Source organism: Echiichthys vipera, assembly GCF_963691815.1.
Source record: "Echiichthys vipera genome assembly, chromosome: 7".
Classification (NCBI taxonomy): Eukaryota; Metazoa; Chordata; class Actinopteri; order Perciformes; family Trachinidae; genus Echiichthys; species Echiichthys vipera.
In genome coordinates this window covers 18,986,037-19,005,574 of record NC_139832.1, presented here as the reverse complement: position 1 = coordinate 19,005,574, position 19,538 = coordinate 18,986,037, and the positions used below count along the sequence as shown (strand labels likewise).

Below are 19,538 nucleotides of genomic sequence, written 5' to 3'. Positions count from 1 at the left end.
TGTATCCACTGTTGCAAAAGGCCACAGAGCAAAATTAGGTACTTGTCACAGCTCTTCCCAGACTTCCTGGATATGATGCACCTCATTTAAAAAAAAAAAAAATTATATCAGCAAAACGTTTTGCATCTTCTATGTTAAAAGTAGGACTGGGCAATATGATGATATATATCGTCAACATTTTATAAAAATTGTCTATTGTATAGATTTCTTTCTGTATCGTTTCTATCGCAAAAAAACACCAGTCGAACTGTGTTATGGCAATATTTACATCACTGAAGCTTTACGTTCGGATCTTTTGTTCATTTCACTTTGTTCACTAAAGTTCTTAATAAAATGAGAAATATTTTTCAATATTTTTCAAGTATTTAATTCACACAGAAGTATACAAAAATAGGCTTTACCATGTGGTCAAGCATGTATAGAATATTTATTGCATTATCAGAAAAAATGATATATACTGCTATTAAGATACAAGAACACCAACGTCAGCCTAAAAAATTACCATACAGTTGGATCAGTGCCTCTTTTGCACATCAACCAAACTTGGATTGCATTTTAGAGGTATGTGTGGTATCACAGTTGCTTAAATATGGTCCACCAACTACTAAACTGACTTCTGCTAATAAAAATGTTCCTTTGGTTCAACATACAATAGCGGTTTAAAACTTAAGTTAATCGACTGTGAGGGTATGTCTGTTACCTCTCTGTATAAAACCTTTATCTTAACTAAGGACAGAACATAGCTCTGAATTGAAACACATGCTGCCTGCATAATATATTTATTTAAAACTTTTGTTTTGAAGTTCAGCCCATGTTTTGTATTTTCTAGCTGATTGTTACCTACGCTTATAAGTGACACAAATGTGCAAACCGACAGTATTTTAAGTGTAATGTCAGAGGAACGCAGGCTTAGTGGCTCATCTTTCTAACATCCTGTACTTTTTATCAAAGAGTGGTGTTTTTAACATCAGTGTGACAGTGTCTCTAAAATGCTGCTATAGTGAAAACTGCTTTTGAATTTCAGTATTTGGCTGTCCACATCCTGTTTCTGCCAGTTCTAGTTACAGACTAGCACTCCATTCTTGACAGATCCTTTACAAAACAGCATAAGAGTAAGACATAAAATAAAAAGTATAGAAAACCATAGAAAATCACAGAGTCAAGATTAACAGAAGTCAAGCATAGATTGCCGTTACTAACATATATATTTTATGTGTGCATTTTGCAGTTACAATCTGTACAAATATCAGTTAGAATGTATATGTATTTTTTAAATATATAAGCATTGCAAATTAGCTTATTCCTAGCCCACACCAAAAGAACTTTCAATCCTTAACTGATGTTGAAAATGTGAGAGACCAAACACACACATAACGACATGTAATGATACATTTAACAGTTTTGTTCCTATAGAGTGTGGAGAGCCAAAACAGCACACCATACACAAACAGATTCAATTAATGAGCAACCAGAGTCCGCTCAATCCACAGAGTTGACTGAAGATGTAAACAGATGTAAAGTAGTCGACAGTTCTGTCTGATATCAGGCAACATTTTTGAAGTACTGCATCTTTTGCCTTCACCACTCAACAGGATATCGGATCGTTAATATAACGTTTTGAAATCGGTGCAGCCAGGATGGACTTCTGAGTAGATCGGGGGATATAAAAACACTTTCAACATACCTCACACAACAGGAAAATCTGGCCAGAAAATCTTTAGAAATATATATTTTTTAAATCGTGTCAGGAGGGGCGAATCGCGACCAAAATCATATTGGTTCTCATGTAGTGAATAGTCTATTCAGTGAATATACTTATGCATCTACCCTATAAAAACAAACAAGTCAAAATCCTTTGATTATGACAATGACTGTATGATCTAACTAATAGAAAAGCAGATGAGATGCATTCAGTGAAATCATAGCAGCTTCTTGTTTTACAGTGTTCAATGTGAAGCGAATTCTATGAATTGCAATGAGCAACACCATGTGTCAGTCTGTCTGGAGATGTGCCTCTTCCTCCAGCACTTTGCTCTCCTGCTGCCTTTCAATTAGTGCCGATTACCACCTCAAAAAAAAAAAGGTGAATTCTCCACTGATTTGTGTAACAGCCTCAATTTTGTCTTTATGACCTGAATGGGAAATAAGATGGGCGCCCTGGGGCAAAGTCACACCTCTGTGCAACCATCACACAAATGTGGCTACCATTTGACAAATTCACATCTTCATGTATCCTAACTCGTTTACAGAAACATACATTTGCAGGGTACAGGTCTATTCTTCCCATGCCGTCAACAGCAACTAATTCAATAATTTTCTATTTGTTATGGGTTAAATGTAACAACAGCAAACAAAGCAGTCAGGCTGATTAAAATAAAACCTAATTTCTTTTCAGCCCTATGATAATACACCAAGTATTGCAAAGTGATTAATTGGCACTCAAGTGCTAGAAAAATCCATAATTTGAAAGACTTGGACACTCACTCATGTGGTCAATAAACAAGCCACAGAGTAGATAGTTGAGTCCTAGCAGTTCAGCAGTCTATCCATGGAAGTGTGCGCAAGTGTGTGTGTGCATGTGAACAAGAACAACTTTGCCTTTCATGTTTAATGAGTATCCTGTCAGAGAGGGACAAATGATGAGAACACACAAACACACACACACGCACGCACACACACACACACACACGCACACACGCACACGCACACGCACACGCACACGCACACACGCCTCGTAAATAGATCTCACTTCTTCAGTCTTGACCAAGCCCTTACCTAGCACCATGGTCATGTAGCGCTCCTCCACTCCAGCCTCAAGCAGCAGTGGGGGCACGTATGTGATCCCAGCTGCCACACAGATCTCCAGGCCACAGGTCAGGGAGTTCAGCAGGACGAGACGCCACTGAGACCTCCATCCAGGCATATTTACAGGGGCTGGCTCGCCTTTCCTCCCCTCTTGGATGGCCACTACTGGGGGCAGGGGAGGGGGGAGGGAACCAGGCAGGGGCAAAGTGGGGAGCCAGATGGTGCCCCAGTGGGACAAGAGGACTGTCGGGGAGGGACAGCAGCAAAGACACGTTTATGTCTCAGATGACCTGGACGAGTCATCCTCTTCTCAGCATTGTGGATCTAAAGAGCAGGGGAAGAGGAAAGACAGTTTTAACAACTTTTGAACAGCAAAATTAAAGAAACACCTAAATAACTTTCCACAGTCTCTGCATAGCATTTCATACAGTATATAATTTGCTGCTGCTTCAGGCTGTGAGTAAGGGGTAAGACATGCCACGTCAGACAGGTAATTCACAGGTTACTACACCTGGATATCAGTGGCCTCAGGTTGCAAGCCGGATGTGAGTGTGTCATGCTATCTCACAACAGAATCCAGTACACGCAAAATCAACATGTTTTCCAGAGTTTAACATGGTCATTCCCCGTAAACTCTCTACTAAGCTCCTCACTCTTGGTTTGACACCTGGCCTCTGTAACTGGGTGCTAAGCTTACTCAATGACAGACCCCAGTCAGTCAGAGTTGACAACTGTACATCTCAAACAAGAACTGTAAGCGTAGGGACCCCCCAGGGCTGAGTGCTGAGTCCCTTGCTGTACATCCTCTTCACCTACGATTGTGTGGCCACCCAGAACAACAACAGTATCGTAAACTTTGCTGACGATACTACAGTCATCGGACTGATTACTGGTGGGTCGGAGACGGCATATAGGAGAGAGGTGGCAGAACTTGTGGCCTGGTGTCAAGACAATATCTCTCCTTGAATGCAGAAAAGACCAAGGAGATGATCATTGACCCGAGAAGGAAGACAGTGCAGCACATACCACTGTGCATAGATGAGACAGAAGTGGACAGGGTGAAAACCTTCAAATTCCTCAGGACTTACATCAGCGGGGACCTCACTTGGTCTCACAACATACAGCAGAGGATTAAAAAAGCCCAGCAGCGACTGTACTTCCTGAGAAAGCTGAGAAAATTTGGCATGTCATCCAAAATCAGCAACTTCTACAGGTGTATCGTTGAGAGCATCCTCACCAGCTCCATCACAGTCTGGTATGGAAACTGCACTGCCCAAGACAGGAAGGCCCCCCAAAACTGCACAGTCCATCTCTGGAACAGCCTTCCACTCACTTCAGGACATCTACTCCACCAGAGGAGCCCACAACATCATCAAAGACAGCACAGACTCTTCACGCTGCTGCCATCAGGCAGTATAGGAGTCTGAGATCCAGAACCACAAGGATGACAAACAGTTTTCTAAGATTCTATCTTTTCATATCAATTTTAGGCATATCTGTACATGAAATAAGTCAGACCAGTATTGTCCACAAATGAGGTGTGCGTTTTTATTAAGCAGAGGGAAAGAGCAAGAACAGTCAGAACAGCCGCAAACACAGAAAAAACTAAGTGCTATATTTGCATTTGGTGTGACATTTCTCTGCCAATGCTGCCCATCTGTTCGCTCTCAGCAAACAAAATGGATGTCATCATCTCCAACAAGACGTGGTTAATCACAGAAATGTGCTCAGATCACTAAGTGAGACGTATCACATTCACATCTAAGGAAATGTATCTTGTGTTAGGTAACATACTGAACATGCTGATAAAGAGACAAAATAGATTAACTGTTTTCTCAAGAAAATAAAGTGGCTTGTTACAACAAGTAGTTCCCATCATGCAGTCAGCAGTGTCATGTCCGTAAATGTCATATTTTTGTACAAATCAGCAATACAGACTTACAATGCCCATCTAAAACTTCTTGTGCCTTTCACATCGTAATAGCCAAACAAGTTAACTGAATGCCATCAATGATGCCATCAGAGTTCCTACAGCATTCATTCAGTGCAGTTATCGTGAGTCCTTTGATATACAGGCTCTTTGAGAATCTGAAGGACAAAGCGACAGTGTTAGCAGGCTGGACCTAGCAGGGGCCTGGGTCACTGAGAGAGAGGACCATTTCACACCCATCAGATCCCATTCCCAACCAGCCTGGGCACACTGAAAGACACCCATCAGGGGACCAGCCTTTGCCCCCTCGGCCTGTCAGACCACTACAACCCCCTACCAACATATTCTCTGTGTGTATATATGTACATTCTTCCTTCTGCATTTCATCCTTATCCTTCCTCAACCCCTGAGGTCAGCTTGGTCGCTGACCTGCATTTTAAGGAGCACCCTTTTTTACATATTTTGCCCACGACTGTTACGCCTTCATGGCTCTGAATCTCACTGTGAATGCTTTCTATTGCAGCCCCAGCTGACTCTCTGTCAAATGTTCTCACTGAAAACAGAAAGGCCCCCGGTGGCAAGAATAGGGAAATCTGATTTGTCTACCCAAGCGGCTGCGGCTTGTCTGTCCGCCCACTCGATTGCAAGTCAGATTCCAGGTTTTTGTAAATTGAATGGTTGCTTAAGTCTTGACCAGAGTGGCGGTGGCAAGTCAGAGTACGGAAAAAGAAGAGGGAGGAGGATGGAAGAACTGAAAGACGCTGGCAGGGTTAGGTTGAACTAGCGAGAGTAGTGCAGACACGCATTTATCAGTCCATTTATCCACCTCAAAGTCAAACATAAAAATAATTCAATTTATTTGTTTTAAATATGGTGCTCTTAAGCCATTTCAGTGATTGCAGCATTGGCACAAAGAACAGATCTCTCAAGCTTGCATTTTAGGGAGGGAAGAGAGAAAGACACAAATGCACACACACACCCACACGGTCATTACATCACTCACTTAATGACACCTCTGTGTCCAAAATGTATTCCAGTCATGCCCTTCATCGTCTTCCCATAGCCTTGGAGACACAGACGCAGACACACACTGTTAGACAAAACAGCTCTCCTTGTCACCTTACATGTTTTACCACTACAATCTCACAGGCTGGTGAGAGGAGGGGTGGTGGTGGTGGTGGGCAGCTTTTGTCAGCTCTCCCACTGCTCCATTACCATGCCCTATTCAGCTGCAGGCCCTCCAAAAATCGGTCTTAATGACTCTGAGCAGTATTCTTACAATACAAAACGGGCTTTGTATACATTGTGCCAGGGAGAGTAATGCGATATAGTGAGGTATTAAGCCCATTTCCAAGTCTTTTATTAATGCAGTGTTCGTATAGATGGTAGGATATGGAAAGTGTGCATGTGTGGGTTGGGTGGGCAGGGTAGTGGGGGGTCTCTTGGAGAGTTTGAAAGAAAAGAGGGGAAGGAATTGCTCTAAGATGACATCAGAACCACAAGCACAGCCGAGGCTATGGCTGCAGAAACCTCAGCAGGAGGGTCTGGTTTTGTGTTTGGCTCAAGCTGAATGGCTGCAGCACTGTGGCCATCCTTCCTTTTGAGTTCCTGCACATTAATGGAGCTTGCATGAAGGGACAGCAAGACCAGCTGGCTGGTTTCCTGCAAACCTTTCTCTGTGCGTCTCCTTCTCTGCTCTCTGGATAACACAAACAAGGTAAGATGGAGCAACCCCTAATGAAAAGTGCTCTGCTTACAATGCTGCCATAATATCACTACCTCGGCATTTGTGAACATTGCCAACTTGGCTTTGTCTTGGAGGTCATGGGAACGATGCAACGCTCAGAGGGCCCCAGACAGGTTCCTAAACACTGAGGACACATTTCCTCAGTGATAAATGCCTGATGTCAGAACTGAGGAACAACAAAACTCTTATTAAACAGACCTGTACATCTTATACTTGGACTGACAGACTTTCATTTGTAAACTTTGAGTTTCTTGTCCCACTTGAAATGTTTGTGCAAATTCAACTGCTAGGCTGTTTGTCTGCATTTACCAACAACCAATGTACCAAATATGCATTAGCATATGTGTTCGCTGTTGTTTTTTGGGGGGAATTTTTCGCCCCCATAAAAAAAGCTATTTTATTTTGCTAATTTAAAGGTCTTCCTCAAAAGAACGAGCCACTTCTCCGCAGTGAGACAGCTGTTTAAGGTGTGGGGAGACAGGTTGGAAAAAACAACACTGAGAGCCAACATATTTACACATCTTCTCTTTGAATTACCCGAGTTGATGATTGTAGGAACAGTGGAAAGACTAAGTCAGATTTGGATAAGTTAACAAGGCAATTAAGCTAACGTCTTAGTTCGTAAGAGAGAAACTTGAATCCGTAAAGTGTATGGTTGTATGTTTCTGTGTAATAAGGAAAGTATGTGTGAGAATATATACTTACTAGGGGTGTGACGAGACACTCAGCTCACGAGAATGAGCCGAGATTTTGACACTATTTTTAACTTTCAGTATTTTCTTTACATGTGCGGTTGATTTTAGCAGAGAGCTGAGGCGATGCTGCAGGTGTCTTTGCATAGTACCCGGGCCACCCCTGCCTGTCGACATGCAGTCTATGCTCCACACAGAGAGCGTGTTTAGAAGTGTTGTGACAAATGCCACTCGCTCAGCTCACAGAACAGATACATATCCATTTTATTAAATATATCAACCCACACCCACTGTATAAGGGTTTTGAACATATCAACCGTATCTACATTGACTGATCAGCTCAGTCTGTGTGTGCCTGCGTCACTACAGGCGTCCCCTCACATTGTACTGGGCAGCGAAAAAAAGTCAATGAATCAATTAAAAACTGTGGGTTTCTTCCCATGGAGCTGACTTGAAGACTATTTTGGTTTACTAAATTTCTGTCAGTCAGCTGGTGAAGGCAGGTTACCCAGCCACTGGCACTCGGCTCAGGAGCTGCTGACAGACAGCAGAGACCAAACCGGTCTCTTCCTCTTTCGTGCTTGCCACATCAGGTATGGCGGCGACGTTGATCTACGGCTCAGTGTCGGCAGGAAAGCGGTCCTCCAACCTGAAAAGTTTGTTCTCTGCTGTCTGTCAGCAGCTACTGAGCCGAGTGACAGCGGCTGGATAACCTGCCTTCACCAGCTGACTAACAAAAATTTACTAAACCACTGAGTCCCTTTGCAGATGGCCAATTAAACTTACAGAAAAACAAGCTTTGACTTTGAAAGTTATTCAACAGGAATTGCCACCACAGCATGTTTAATAGTGACAAATAAAGAGATTGTGAACTTTGCAAAACTTTGTTGTGTTTAGTATTAATTATACTGGTAATTTTTATCTTAATGCCGGTTGCAGCGTCTTATTTTTACATTATTGTCAAATGATTTTCATTATTAGTACTTAAATTAATATGAATCATAATCATCATAAATCATGAAAACAATACTTTGAAATCAGTTAAACGTAAACTTTAATGCTTTTTATTCAGAAAACGTCTACCTTTATTGGTTTACAAGGCAGACCTGCCACATCCAATATGGTGGACGCACTGAGGTATCCTAGCAACGGGACAACACAGTCAATGCGGCATCTACGTATAAATGTCTATTCTAGTCTTTGCATTGACTGTGTCCTATTAGGGATGGGGTATAATAAATATATATCGTCAAAATTATCTAAAATGCCTCTCATCCATATTTTCCTTCATAGTTACTATTGTGATGTTGAAAAACTAGCGGCCAAACTGCTTTACAGCAATATTTAGACATTTTAGTGCTTTTCCAGCTCTTTCTCTCCTACATTAATCTCTACCAGGTGCTCTACTGCTTTCCATGACCTGTCAACCAGAAGAGGCCACCATCAGGCCGCTGGCATCATTCTTCCAAACACAGTTTTCTTCTGATACGCACAACTAGATAATAACACGGAACTTGTTTAACCTACTACAATAAAAAGTTTAGTGTTTGATTTGTGTTCTGTCTCCGCTCACATGAAAGGCAACCCTGACCCTCCCCCCAGCCTGTAATCTTAAGCCCACATCCGTCACTGTGACCCTTGACCCTGCCTTTCACCACAAATCATGTGACCAACCTAACGTTTCAAAGACAGCGCCAGCATGCTGCTAATATTCTCCTCCTGTACTGTGCTGCCTAGTTCAATGAAAAGTCAACCTGCCGCCAGTTATTTTAAAGTAGGGCTTCCTGGAGAAGATAGGATAGAAGGACATACGTCTTATAATTGAGCCGGAAAGACAACCATGTCGTATTTCTGGAGGGTCTAACGACACTCTATGTAGTGCCAAAATGTGAAGCGCTCTTTCCATCTCTGCACCTAATTAGGCCGATGACTCAGAATGAGTCCCTTAAGTTTAAAAAGATGACAAGAAACTAATAGTTCATGGCTCCTGAGAGAGCAATGCCATCAGTGTCTTCAACATCTATTTTAGTAGAAGGATGTATATAGGATAATTTATTGGTGTAGGGGAAAATCTATCTATTATCAAACAGTCTCACTTATCAGGTGAATATGAGAGGAATGCAGGCTAGGTTGGGCTGCCCTGGTGTAGGATTAGGGTGCGTGTGTCACAGGGTGAACTAAGGGAAGCCTGTGCCACTGTCCACACAAGAGAATGAAGCCAGATACGGCTCAGGGAGGGAACCGTTATCATACGGGCCCATGCAAATAGCACAACAATGGAGTGCAGCAGAGTTTGGCCGTGTAGCCTCTTGTGAGTCAATGTGGCTGATAACGTGCCTCCCTGCAGACTGTGGCTTTCCAGTCACTGAAAACCTATTGTGACAAGGTGAAAGGACTAATAAGAGGTAATGAAAACGCTAATGAGTTTCATTCAACCGAGATCAGGTGTGTTTACATTTAGTTAAGCAGTCACTATTTTATTTCGGTTTAATCAACAACCACTTAATTGGTGTTAGATTTGTGGTCAACACTATGTTGTAACATGAAATCCTATTTATAAAGATGCAGACAAAAATGCAATGGCATGTTGTGTTGGCATGTTTTTTTAAAAATTCTTCTTTATAATCAAACTAACTCAGTTACTGTCAGCCGATGTTTCAGCCTATTCTTATGTTAAAATAATAATAAAGAATAACATATATATTCTGGTAGCAATAATAAGGTCAGTTTCTATAGTTTCCAGGTCACTTTCTACAAAAAAAGATACAGCTGGCCTTTCACAACCATTAACAATGAAAATATGGAGATACAGTTAATTTCACATGCTACAATGAGCTCATCGCATTCAGGAGAAATCCATCATGCTTGGCTGAATGACAGCAGCTAAAAATCCCAAATGCATTGACTAGAAAATGCCATTTGTCATGCCAAACAATAATTTAATTCTGTTGATTCTATCCTGTACATTAACTATTAGCACCTTTGGTCTTGTACATATCAAGGGAAGGAAATGTAAAAAGTAATTGAATTAAAAGAAAGTGCGATAAAAGCAAAATAACATGATGAGCCACAAAGAAGTGGAGTTATCTGGCAAGAGGATACTCACCAGCCAAAGAAGCGAAGCTCAAAGATCCATCTACAGACTTGCATTGCTGAAAATTGAGCATCTAATCTATTTTAAAGGCTCACACTCTTTATCCAACACACTCTACTCACTTGCAGAGCATATCTGCACTGACTCTTTTGACCACCTGCTTCAACTCAAGAGTCTGACTCTTTTTTTACCCTGCTTCTTTTTGTGTCCCCTGTTCCCTCCTCTCTTATTTAGCCCACCTCCTTTCGCATCCCTCCTATTATTCTCCCTCCCTCCCTCTCTTCTGGGTAAGGTGGGAATTGGGAAAATCCCAAAGCACTTGAAGAATCCTGTCACTGTCTGTTTCTGTTTTACCCTCAAGATTTTATCCAGTAGACACAATTCAGACCAAAGCTAAAACCTTTACCTGAAATATAATACAGAGAAATACATACACATACTCACCTGTGTTGTAAAATGGGAGTACAACAGGCGGTTAGGAAACAAAGAATGAATTGATATCATCTAACAACCCCACAATGAGGCCACTCCCCTGTCCCTTCTCTCTCACTATCTATAACCACTCCCTAAAAGTTCTGTATTATACCCCCTGACCTAGTATCATGTTCAGCTGCCTATCAGGGTAGGGGCAGCTCTCACTCCCTCTCTCATTACTTCCCCTCCTGCAGCCCAGTCTTAGTTAAGCTCATACTCCTGCATGACCGCTTGTCCATGGACTGCTTTAACCCTTTTCCTGGTTCACCAGCTCAGCCAGCAATAAGCCCATTTGAGTAGACACGTACAAGCACACACGTACAGACACACACCCACAATTGCTCACACGCACACACAAACCATCACTCAACCCCCGGCTGTCTGCCGTCTCCGTACCCGACGCCTGGAGGCCAAGACCAACCCTCTATAGAAAAGCTTTTAATTAGATAACACTGAGAGGAAAGAGAAAAAAAAGTGGAGCGAAGGTTGCTCTAAAATGGGGTGGGGGGGGGGGGGGGGGGTGTTGTGAGTAATGTCATTAGAGTACTGCTGGCTTTAAGGAATCCCCATTTCTGGAGCAGAGAGGCAGATCAATATGAAGACAGAGTACGGCTGCTGGCAGCACTTCCCCTCTGCAACAGGAACGGCTTGCCTGGAATTAAGAGAATTCTGAAAATCCCATTTTGGAGTAAGGCTGGGCCTCACTAACTCAGCTTGGACCTCTGTGTCCTCACTTAGCCAGTATTTTTTACCCCTAACAAATCTTTTGTTCACAGAAATCTGGAACATAACAAGCACACAAAACTAGTAATGCCCTTCCTTTAAAGTAGTTTGCGAAAGTATATTATCTCAATGGTATGCAATCACACACCCAAAGAACAAATATGTACATCTCAAGCACACACCCTCCTAGTAGGCTAATAATGCACTGGAGCTGGAAAGTGCCCAAAAAAGCTTTTCATTGTGTCGGTCCAGGAGAACTGCATGGAAGGAAGAATAATGAGGTATACGGTGAAAAAAAAATGGAGGCCCCAGCAAAAACTGCCCAAAACCTCAAGTTCCACACATACCAGACACTTACTTTCACCCCAACTAGCTGACAGCTCTTTCTACAAATGGCTCTGATGCTTCACAAAATGATACTGCACCAAACCCTTACACATCTTCAATCTCTTGTGCTACAGTGTTTCTATCGTTAACATCGAGCCTGTGCTTGACTTTGGCTGAAGATGCATAAGCACTCTGGGCAGGCAAAGATGGTTTTAATTCCATGGTAGCCTTTTCCGCAAACTCGGCTTCAGTGCTGGCCAAACCCAATGTGCCCATAATAAGCTACAACACACTGCTCTCTGCTTTGATAAAACCAAGGAAACCAAAACAGTGTCTCAGAAATAGAACTCAAGGGTCACTACTTGGCATAGCAGCAGGGACCCAATAAAACCGAAATATCACCCACATTATGCATAGCACGAAGGATGGGATGGGAAGGATCAATCACTCATTGTGTGCTTCAACAGCAAATTAACCTTTAAGTAAATACGTGACGCTGATGCTTAAACACAGAGCTTCTATACATACCCGATAGCTTTTAACATTAAGTGTATTCAGGATAAGCACCATTTCAATGACCAGCTAAGAGCACCAGACAGTTAACATTCTCCAGGACACTATTCTATATAGTCCCTCAAGGCTCAAGAATCTTATCAGTGTTTTACTTACACAGAGCCATATGTTGCACGCCACCACAGAACCGTCACAGCTGCCTCAATTTCATAAATTAAGAAAATTAAATTATGAAATGTTGAATTGACCCATAAAGCTGCACCCAAGAGGCCCACAGGTTACATCCCCTTTAGGATCAATCATAAGTTGCACAAGACCGTATTTACACGTTTGTTCCTGCGCCTGAAAAGAAAAGATCAACTCAAAGCAACAAAGTTAGCTTAAGTCTGTAGGGTTTTCCCCAAGTACCGAATTTCAGGAGTGTCACGTGACACTTTTTAAACTCCTTAATAAAAATTTGACGTGTCGGTAAGAAATGCAGGGTTTTCCCCAAAGACTGCAGTTTCCATTGTGATATGAGTGCGCCACTCCATTATCACATGCTTTGTTAATATTGGATTTAAAAAAACACACAAACACCCAAGTCCACAACAGAGGTGCCAAAAACATCTGATCTCATTCAAAAATTACTTATACAATTCCTCCTCTAACAACAACAACTCATGCAACATTATATTGAGCTTATAAATGTCTTTCCAAAAACAAATGTTGCTTTCCTCTTTAACTGCTCTTAAATGTAAAGACCCAGATAAACCAAAGAACTAGTTGCACTCCAACCACGAAGACTGCAGCATACACGCTCTCCATACCAGAAGGCAGCAGTAGCCTGTATTAATCATTCAAAAAAGGGTGACCGGAAGACCGCCAGTTAGCCCATTAACAACACAGAGGTGTCATAAGTACTCAAATTCATTACTTAAGTAGAAGTATAGATACTAGGGTTTAAAAATACTTCTGTAGAAGTATCAACTCAAGCTTTTTACCCAAGTAAAAGTGTAAAAGTATTGGGCATCTCATTACTCCCGTGTTTTTATAATGGGCTCTGACCATAGACTGTATAAAAACTAGCATAATATACTGCTAGCATAACTTAACATACCTGAGGTGGATGGGGAGTTGTAAGTTAGGCTGTCAAAACACTGCATTCATCCGTCTGAATATTATGCACTTTTAGATGTTTTAGAGAGGCTGCTCGTGTCCCCTTACATGCAAAACCTTTGTTGCACTTAGTAGCATTACTTTTTGCGTCACTTTTAGTGAAATAAAGCCTCACTTTAGACCGCGTAGGTCTCTCCATCTCTAGCGCTGTGTGTGAGAGAGTGAGACCCTGCCCCGCCCCCTGCACAGGAGGACGGGGCTCTGACTGACACAGAGTCTGTTCAGGAGGTTTGTAAGGACTGTTGAGCAGAAACTATCACGTCAGAGCCTAGCGATACTACAGTATTTTAAAATCTTGCCCAGGGGCAAATTTAGAACCGGGTTTTGGTACAGAGCCCCCACCACAGCAACTACCTGGTTGATCCAATACGGAAGTGCCCAAAACTGCAGTTCTCAGAGTGTCCAGTAGGACTAGTATGCACAATAGAGCAATTTCATGTTAAACAGGCTGTCTTTCACAGCATACTTAAACTTATCTAAGGCCTGTTACAAATATGTTAAGGTCATATCTCCATGACCACACTTAGGAGGGTGAATTGTTTTGTGCCAGGCTAGTTTTTATTTAAGATTAAAGTTTATGAATAATTAGGAGTGTGGTCTCTTTGTGTGACAGCTAGCCACTGGCCCTCAATTCCCCTTGGAGGCTAGTTGTCAGGATTAGCACACTAACTCCGTCATCTTGACCTGGACTGTGATCATTCATGTTGTGGTGTTTCCATCAGTGACAAGATAGTTAACTGTTCGATCAACTGTACAAACAGATGGTTTAGGAACATGTGAATGTTCTCATGGTTTAGGAACCCACCGTGTTAACGTTAGCTCTGTTATGCTAATTAGATAGCCGCACTTGCACCATGACTTGCAATACGGCAATACTATGGCACATACACTAGATGCTGATCTGGAGCAGGGAAATTCGGGCTGTGAGGGTCGGTGTTTTACAGTCTATGGGAATGGTACGGTGTTGAATATCAGTTTGAATCATATATCCTAAATGCTGGCTGCCTGCACTTTACTACAGGAGCCAGTGTAATCTCTGCTAGAGACGGACAACTAAAAAGTTGTCTGAAAAATAATTACTCGTATAAGTATAGATACCCAAAATTTCTACTTAAGAAAAGTTTCAAAGTATTTGTACTTTGTTACTTGACACCTGTGAACACCACCCAATGTTGAAAGAACAAATTATATTTGCTGCTGAGCGAACAATAACAAAAACTATTACAAACCACTTCTGCTAAAGAGCCCAATGGCATTCTATAAAATATTAAGAAATTCCTGCATAAAGAATCCCTGAGGTAATCATCTTGGAATCCCTCCGTCTAGATCCTTTAGCTAGACTAATAGCTGCATTGCTTTCAAAATGAGAGCATTACTTGCAGCGGGGATCTCTTTCTGAAAAGGAACCTAACTGCAGGACGTGATATTCTACTGAGAAAAGAAGTGTCCTTACAGGAACATACATTGACGATTTGTAGAACAAACAATAACACACATGGGGATCAGACAGAGATGTCTATTGTTTAAACGGCCATTGAGAAACACAGTCTTACCCCGTGTCCAGACTGCAGGCGTTTTTCTCTTTTGCCTGTTTAACGCAACAGATATATATTCCCATTTTAATTCATTCATTTGTCTGCACCAGCTCCATCAGGCTCACCTCACAGTTGCGTCTCATGGCTGTAAACTTACCTAAAGCGTTTACTTCAAGTCTTTTTTTCGACAATACACATAAATGTGTAGGGAAAAGTCGGCATGGCGGGCATGCAGTAGTGATGCAAGAGTCGATCCACAGGAGGATCAAAAAGTGACAAAGCAGTGTGTTCAGGGTGGCCTAAGTTTTTAATAACTTACAGAAACATTATTACACACACACACACACACACACACACACACACACACACACAGCTACTATATAGCATAGGCTAAAGTGGCCTGTGGGTCGGGTAGGGTTTGAGTGGTTGATTAACGGTGCGGTTTGGCTCACACGCAGTAGACCCTGAAGCCTCTTTTGCCTCCAGAATGCCGGCTGCGATGTGAAATCACACAGTGGGTTGGCATTATGTTGCCTATGCTTGCTTCTGTGTGAATAAACAAAGCTGGCACATCAGAGGACCTTCATTGCGGTGCTATTGCTGAATCTCTGTGCGGAAAGGGACTGTCAGAGACAATGCACATTTATTAACACCACTGTAAATGTGCCCGTTTTAGACAGTTTTTATTATGGTACATTATGCGATGACAACACATTTCTGATGTTGTAAGATGATGATCTTAATACTAAACCCTGGGAGGCCCTCCAGCTGTTTTTCAAGAAACTAGAAATTCCAAGGTCATGCACCTTCCAGCTGCATGGATACAGTTAATACAGAGTGCAGTGGAGGACTGACAGACCTAAGGACAGATGGACTTCAACAGGTCCATCTCCCATTTCCAGCTGTTGTCAGAGCAGTAGTGGCCCTGGGGCACAATGATTAACGCCTCAGTCAAATGCTACACAAACCAGATGGTAAGGATGGAAGAGAAGGGCTAAGTCCCCTCTCTCTTCCTCTCCAACCAGTAACATACACAGGAAGAACTCTCACACACACCATGACCCTCCACATATGCTTAATCATGTGCCAATACATTTAAATAGGCTACATTTTAATAAACATCCTGCCCACAGTCATGAAGTGCTCTGAAGTGGCACTGTGATTATATTTAATATAGGCTTTCCTTCAAAAACATAAAAAAACAACAGCATTAAAATCACAATCACACAATAGGAAGTGTCTACTTTGTTACTGTCTTTGTGTGCCCAACCCATACATGCAGACTGAAAGGCGGAAGGCTACCCTGGGCGTTTGGGAAAAATAACAAATGTCAATAATCAGCTCTACAAGAACAAACGTCTGCCAACAAAAAGAAACATGTAGTCAAGACCAATCTTTCCTTCCTTAATCATGTCTTCTAAAGCTTGGACAGGATATTTGATATCAAACTACCCAAACAAGTCCACAAATGGGACATTGTTTACTGTCAACTAGGGTGAAAAAAGCAACTCCATTAGATGTGGCTGTGTGTGTATGTGTGTGTTTGTACTGTACAGTTAGTGTGCAGGCTCTTTTTCACACATATGTGAGCTGTATGGACCATGGTGGCTGATTCCATAAGCCTCTTGTACGAAACATTTCTGATAAAACATTGAACTGGCAGGAGCAGGCATCAAAGAGCTCATACACATATTGACTCAAATCATGAGCTTGATCCTTTTCACAAGGCACAGAGCATCTCACATATCAAAGGTCTCCTTCAAACACTCAATAGCATCCCTTTCAGCTTGCTACATGAAAGAGAACACTGTGGTGTCTATAATATGCCGTTTTCCCATTCACAGAGACAAACTTGAAAGAGGGCTGATTCAAGTTAGAAACCTTTCACCGTCTCCTTGGCTTGGTGTCTACCCGGTAGTTTCAGTAAGAAATGATCAGTAAGTGGCAGGGTCATTCATAAATTGGCACACTAAACGCCTTACCAGATTTTCTCTTTTTAGATCTGCCACTTTACTCTCTCTCTGGGGCTTCTCTGACTTCAGTCAAAGACAGAGTGGGAACATGTATTGCAAACATCTGGCCATGTCCTTATCACCATGGGAAAATGTCTAAGGCAAAAGCCTGTGTTATCCGTGCTGCAGGGCCTGTCTCATCTGGACTTCAACTGTGGTTTAGCGGCCATGTCAAACACTCAAGAAGTGCTTCTCATTACTGGGGAATTACAAAAAGCAATAGGCTCCTTTGCTGTCTGTTCCCCGCCTTTTGTGAGAGCTGGACCTGAGGCTGTTTTGCCTTCAATGCCACGCAGTCCCCTCCACACTTGAACTATGTGCAGAATTAAGTAAAGTCAGTATATTGAATTAGCCTAGCAGAGGAAGTGTCAGTGAAACAACGCAAAAAGAATCTGTCTGTTATTTGCTCTCACCAAAAAAGGAAGTGAGTGCCGCCCTGTTAGCAACAAGTAACGTGTTGTAGAAAAGTACTCTAAATGGAGGATCTGTGCTTACATTCAACAACACTTCCAAAAACCAGAGGCAAGGTCAGGACAGGGCGACAGGATAGCAGCTAAACAATAATTTGCACCTATCCCGAAACTTTATGACACCAATTCATGAACTATGAAGACATAAGGAAAAAGGAGACTGGAACAAAATGACAGAAATAACTGAAGTTCCTGGTGAGTCTTGAGAGAGCAGTCCTGCCGAAATCTTCTATCCCAATATAGGTGATTTCATAACTCGATTATGATATAGCATGTCTCTGGTAATTCAATAAATAGTCAATGACATAACCACCTGTTAGAGCATACTTTTGTATACTCTAGTGTGATTTAAATACTTGACAAATGAAAAGTATTGAGTATTTTCTCATTTAATTAAGAACTATAGCGTAAAATGAACATAACGGAGTGGTAATGTAAAGTGTAATGTAAAAACAAAACCGTAATCTTCAAATGATATTCCCTCAAAATATTTCCGATCAGACTGTGTGAAATTTGCTATGATTATCAATTTAAATTGCGTAATAGTGTATCACAATATCTTTATATGTTATTTAATCATGTTCCATTGAAAAACAATAAATGATGATATTGAATTAACGCCCAGCGTTAGTCAGAGGCTCTTTGGAGCAAAAAAATACAAAAAACACCAGACTGCGAAAACACTCCAGAGAGAACCAGTTTGTTGGAATAAAGCAAGTTAAAAAAAAAAATCACAGAGTATCCTTCCATCAGTTATTCTCATGTTGTACAGACTGGAGAAAGATAAACATCAGCAGACAGTTACCTTTGCCAGCCATACCAAATGAATGTCACTTATATGTTCCGGTCATTTACTCAATGATTGTGTCTTTAGAAACTGCAGTGCAGTTGCCATATTTCACCCATTGTGTTATAGTGCAGTCAAGTGTAAAAAGACAAAAATGCAGACCAACAAATTAGGACTAAAGAGAAAAGCAGTTGGCCAAGCAAGCCACTAGAGAACTGAACCGGTGCCAACACACCCACACACTTTGGCATTGAGTGATTTCATGCAAAACTGAAGAGAAGATAGGGACTATTCATGTATTTAATCAGACCAGATATTAAAAGGAAAAAGATAACCTAGATGTCTAAATTTAATTATGCTCTCACACCGATTCAAGTTAGCCATGATCCCAGGAGTGATCCCGAGGGGATCCCTGACAGAAGCAGTCAGTATGTTATATTCATATTTAAATTATATTTAAAAGCAGAGAGTAAACATCAGAATGAACATTATATCTCTCTTGAATCAAAATCATTGTCACGATATTAAAAAAATTAAATTGGCTGGTAAAAAAGCAACAACCTCGAGAGAGCGGCCATAACGGCAAAAACACTGGAAACGCTGAATGATAACATTGCCACAGAGATGAAATTCCAGGGTAGTAGGGTAGCTGTCATCTTTTCCTTTGGCTTTGGGCCATTAGGGGATCCTATAAGTGGGCATTCTCTGACCCAGGACCCAGGTTTGGACTTTGACCCCGCAGCCTGCAGAGAGCTGGGGAAACTTTTGGGCTCCTCTGCTTCCCGTCGATGAGAGATCCAGGATCCAGACAGGTTGCTTAATATTCAGCCCTTTACCCCGCTGTTAGTGAGTTATGGTGGTCTAATAATGTGCATTCCACAACTTGCAAGATTTTCCCAGTCTGTGTGAAGGTGTTGTGTTGCTTTTGATTACTGGTTGTTGTCCTACAGGGGGGGAAAAAAGATCTTAAACTTTTTCCCCATTAACTTTCTTTCACCATTACCATTTCTCTTCTCCCCCCTCCTGTTTCAACAAATGAGCTCACTGTTTTTACTATGATTAGCGCTTGCGGGACACATTCACTTCAGCAGTAAATTTGCAAGGCCCAAGTAGTTTGAATGTTTGCCTAAAGATACCAACAAAATACACCAGGCAGATCTGACAAATTAACTAAAGCAGAGTTCACTGAGACAAAGGAAACAAAAACAGCCAGCATGGATTCTGTCGATAAAGCCAAAGGCTCAGTTCACATAAAATGCCATGAAATTTGG

General features: G+C 41.8%; 1 protein-coding gene across 1 annotated transcript in view; it reads right to left on the bottom strand.

Annotated features, from left to right (window-relative positions):
* Nucleotides 1–19,538, bottom strand: part of LOC310949538 (solute carrier family 45 member 3) — a 37,034-nt gene that overhangs the window by 14,528 nt on the left and 2,968 nt on the right. The window contains exon 2 of the mRNA XM_083917014.1: nt 2,776–3,129. Coding sequence (XP_083773140.1) covers nt 2,776–2,923 — 148 coding nt within the window. The 5' untranslated portion in view covers nt 2,924–3,129. The remainder of the gene's footprint in view (nt 1–2,775; nt 3,130–19,538) is intronic.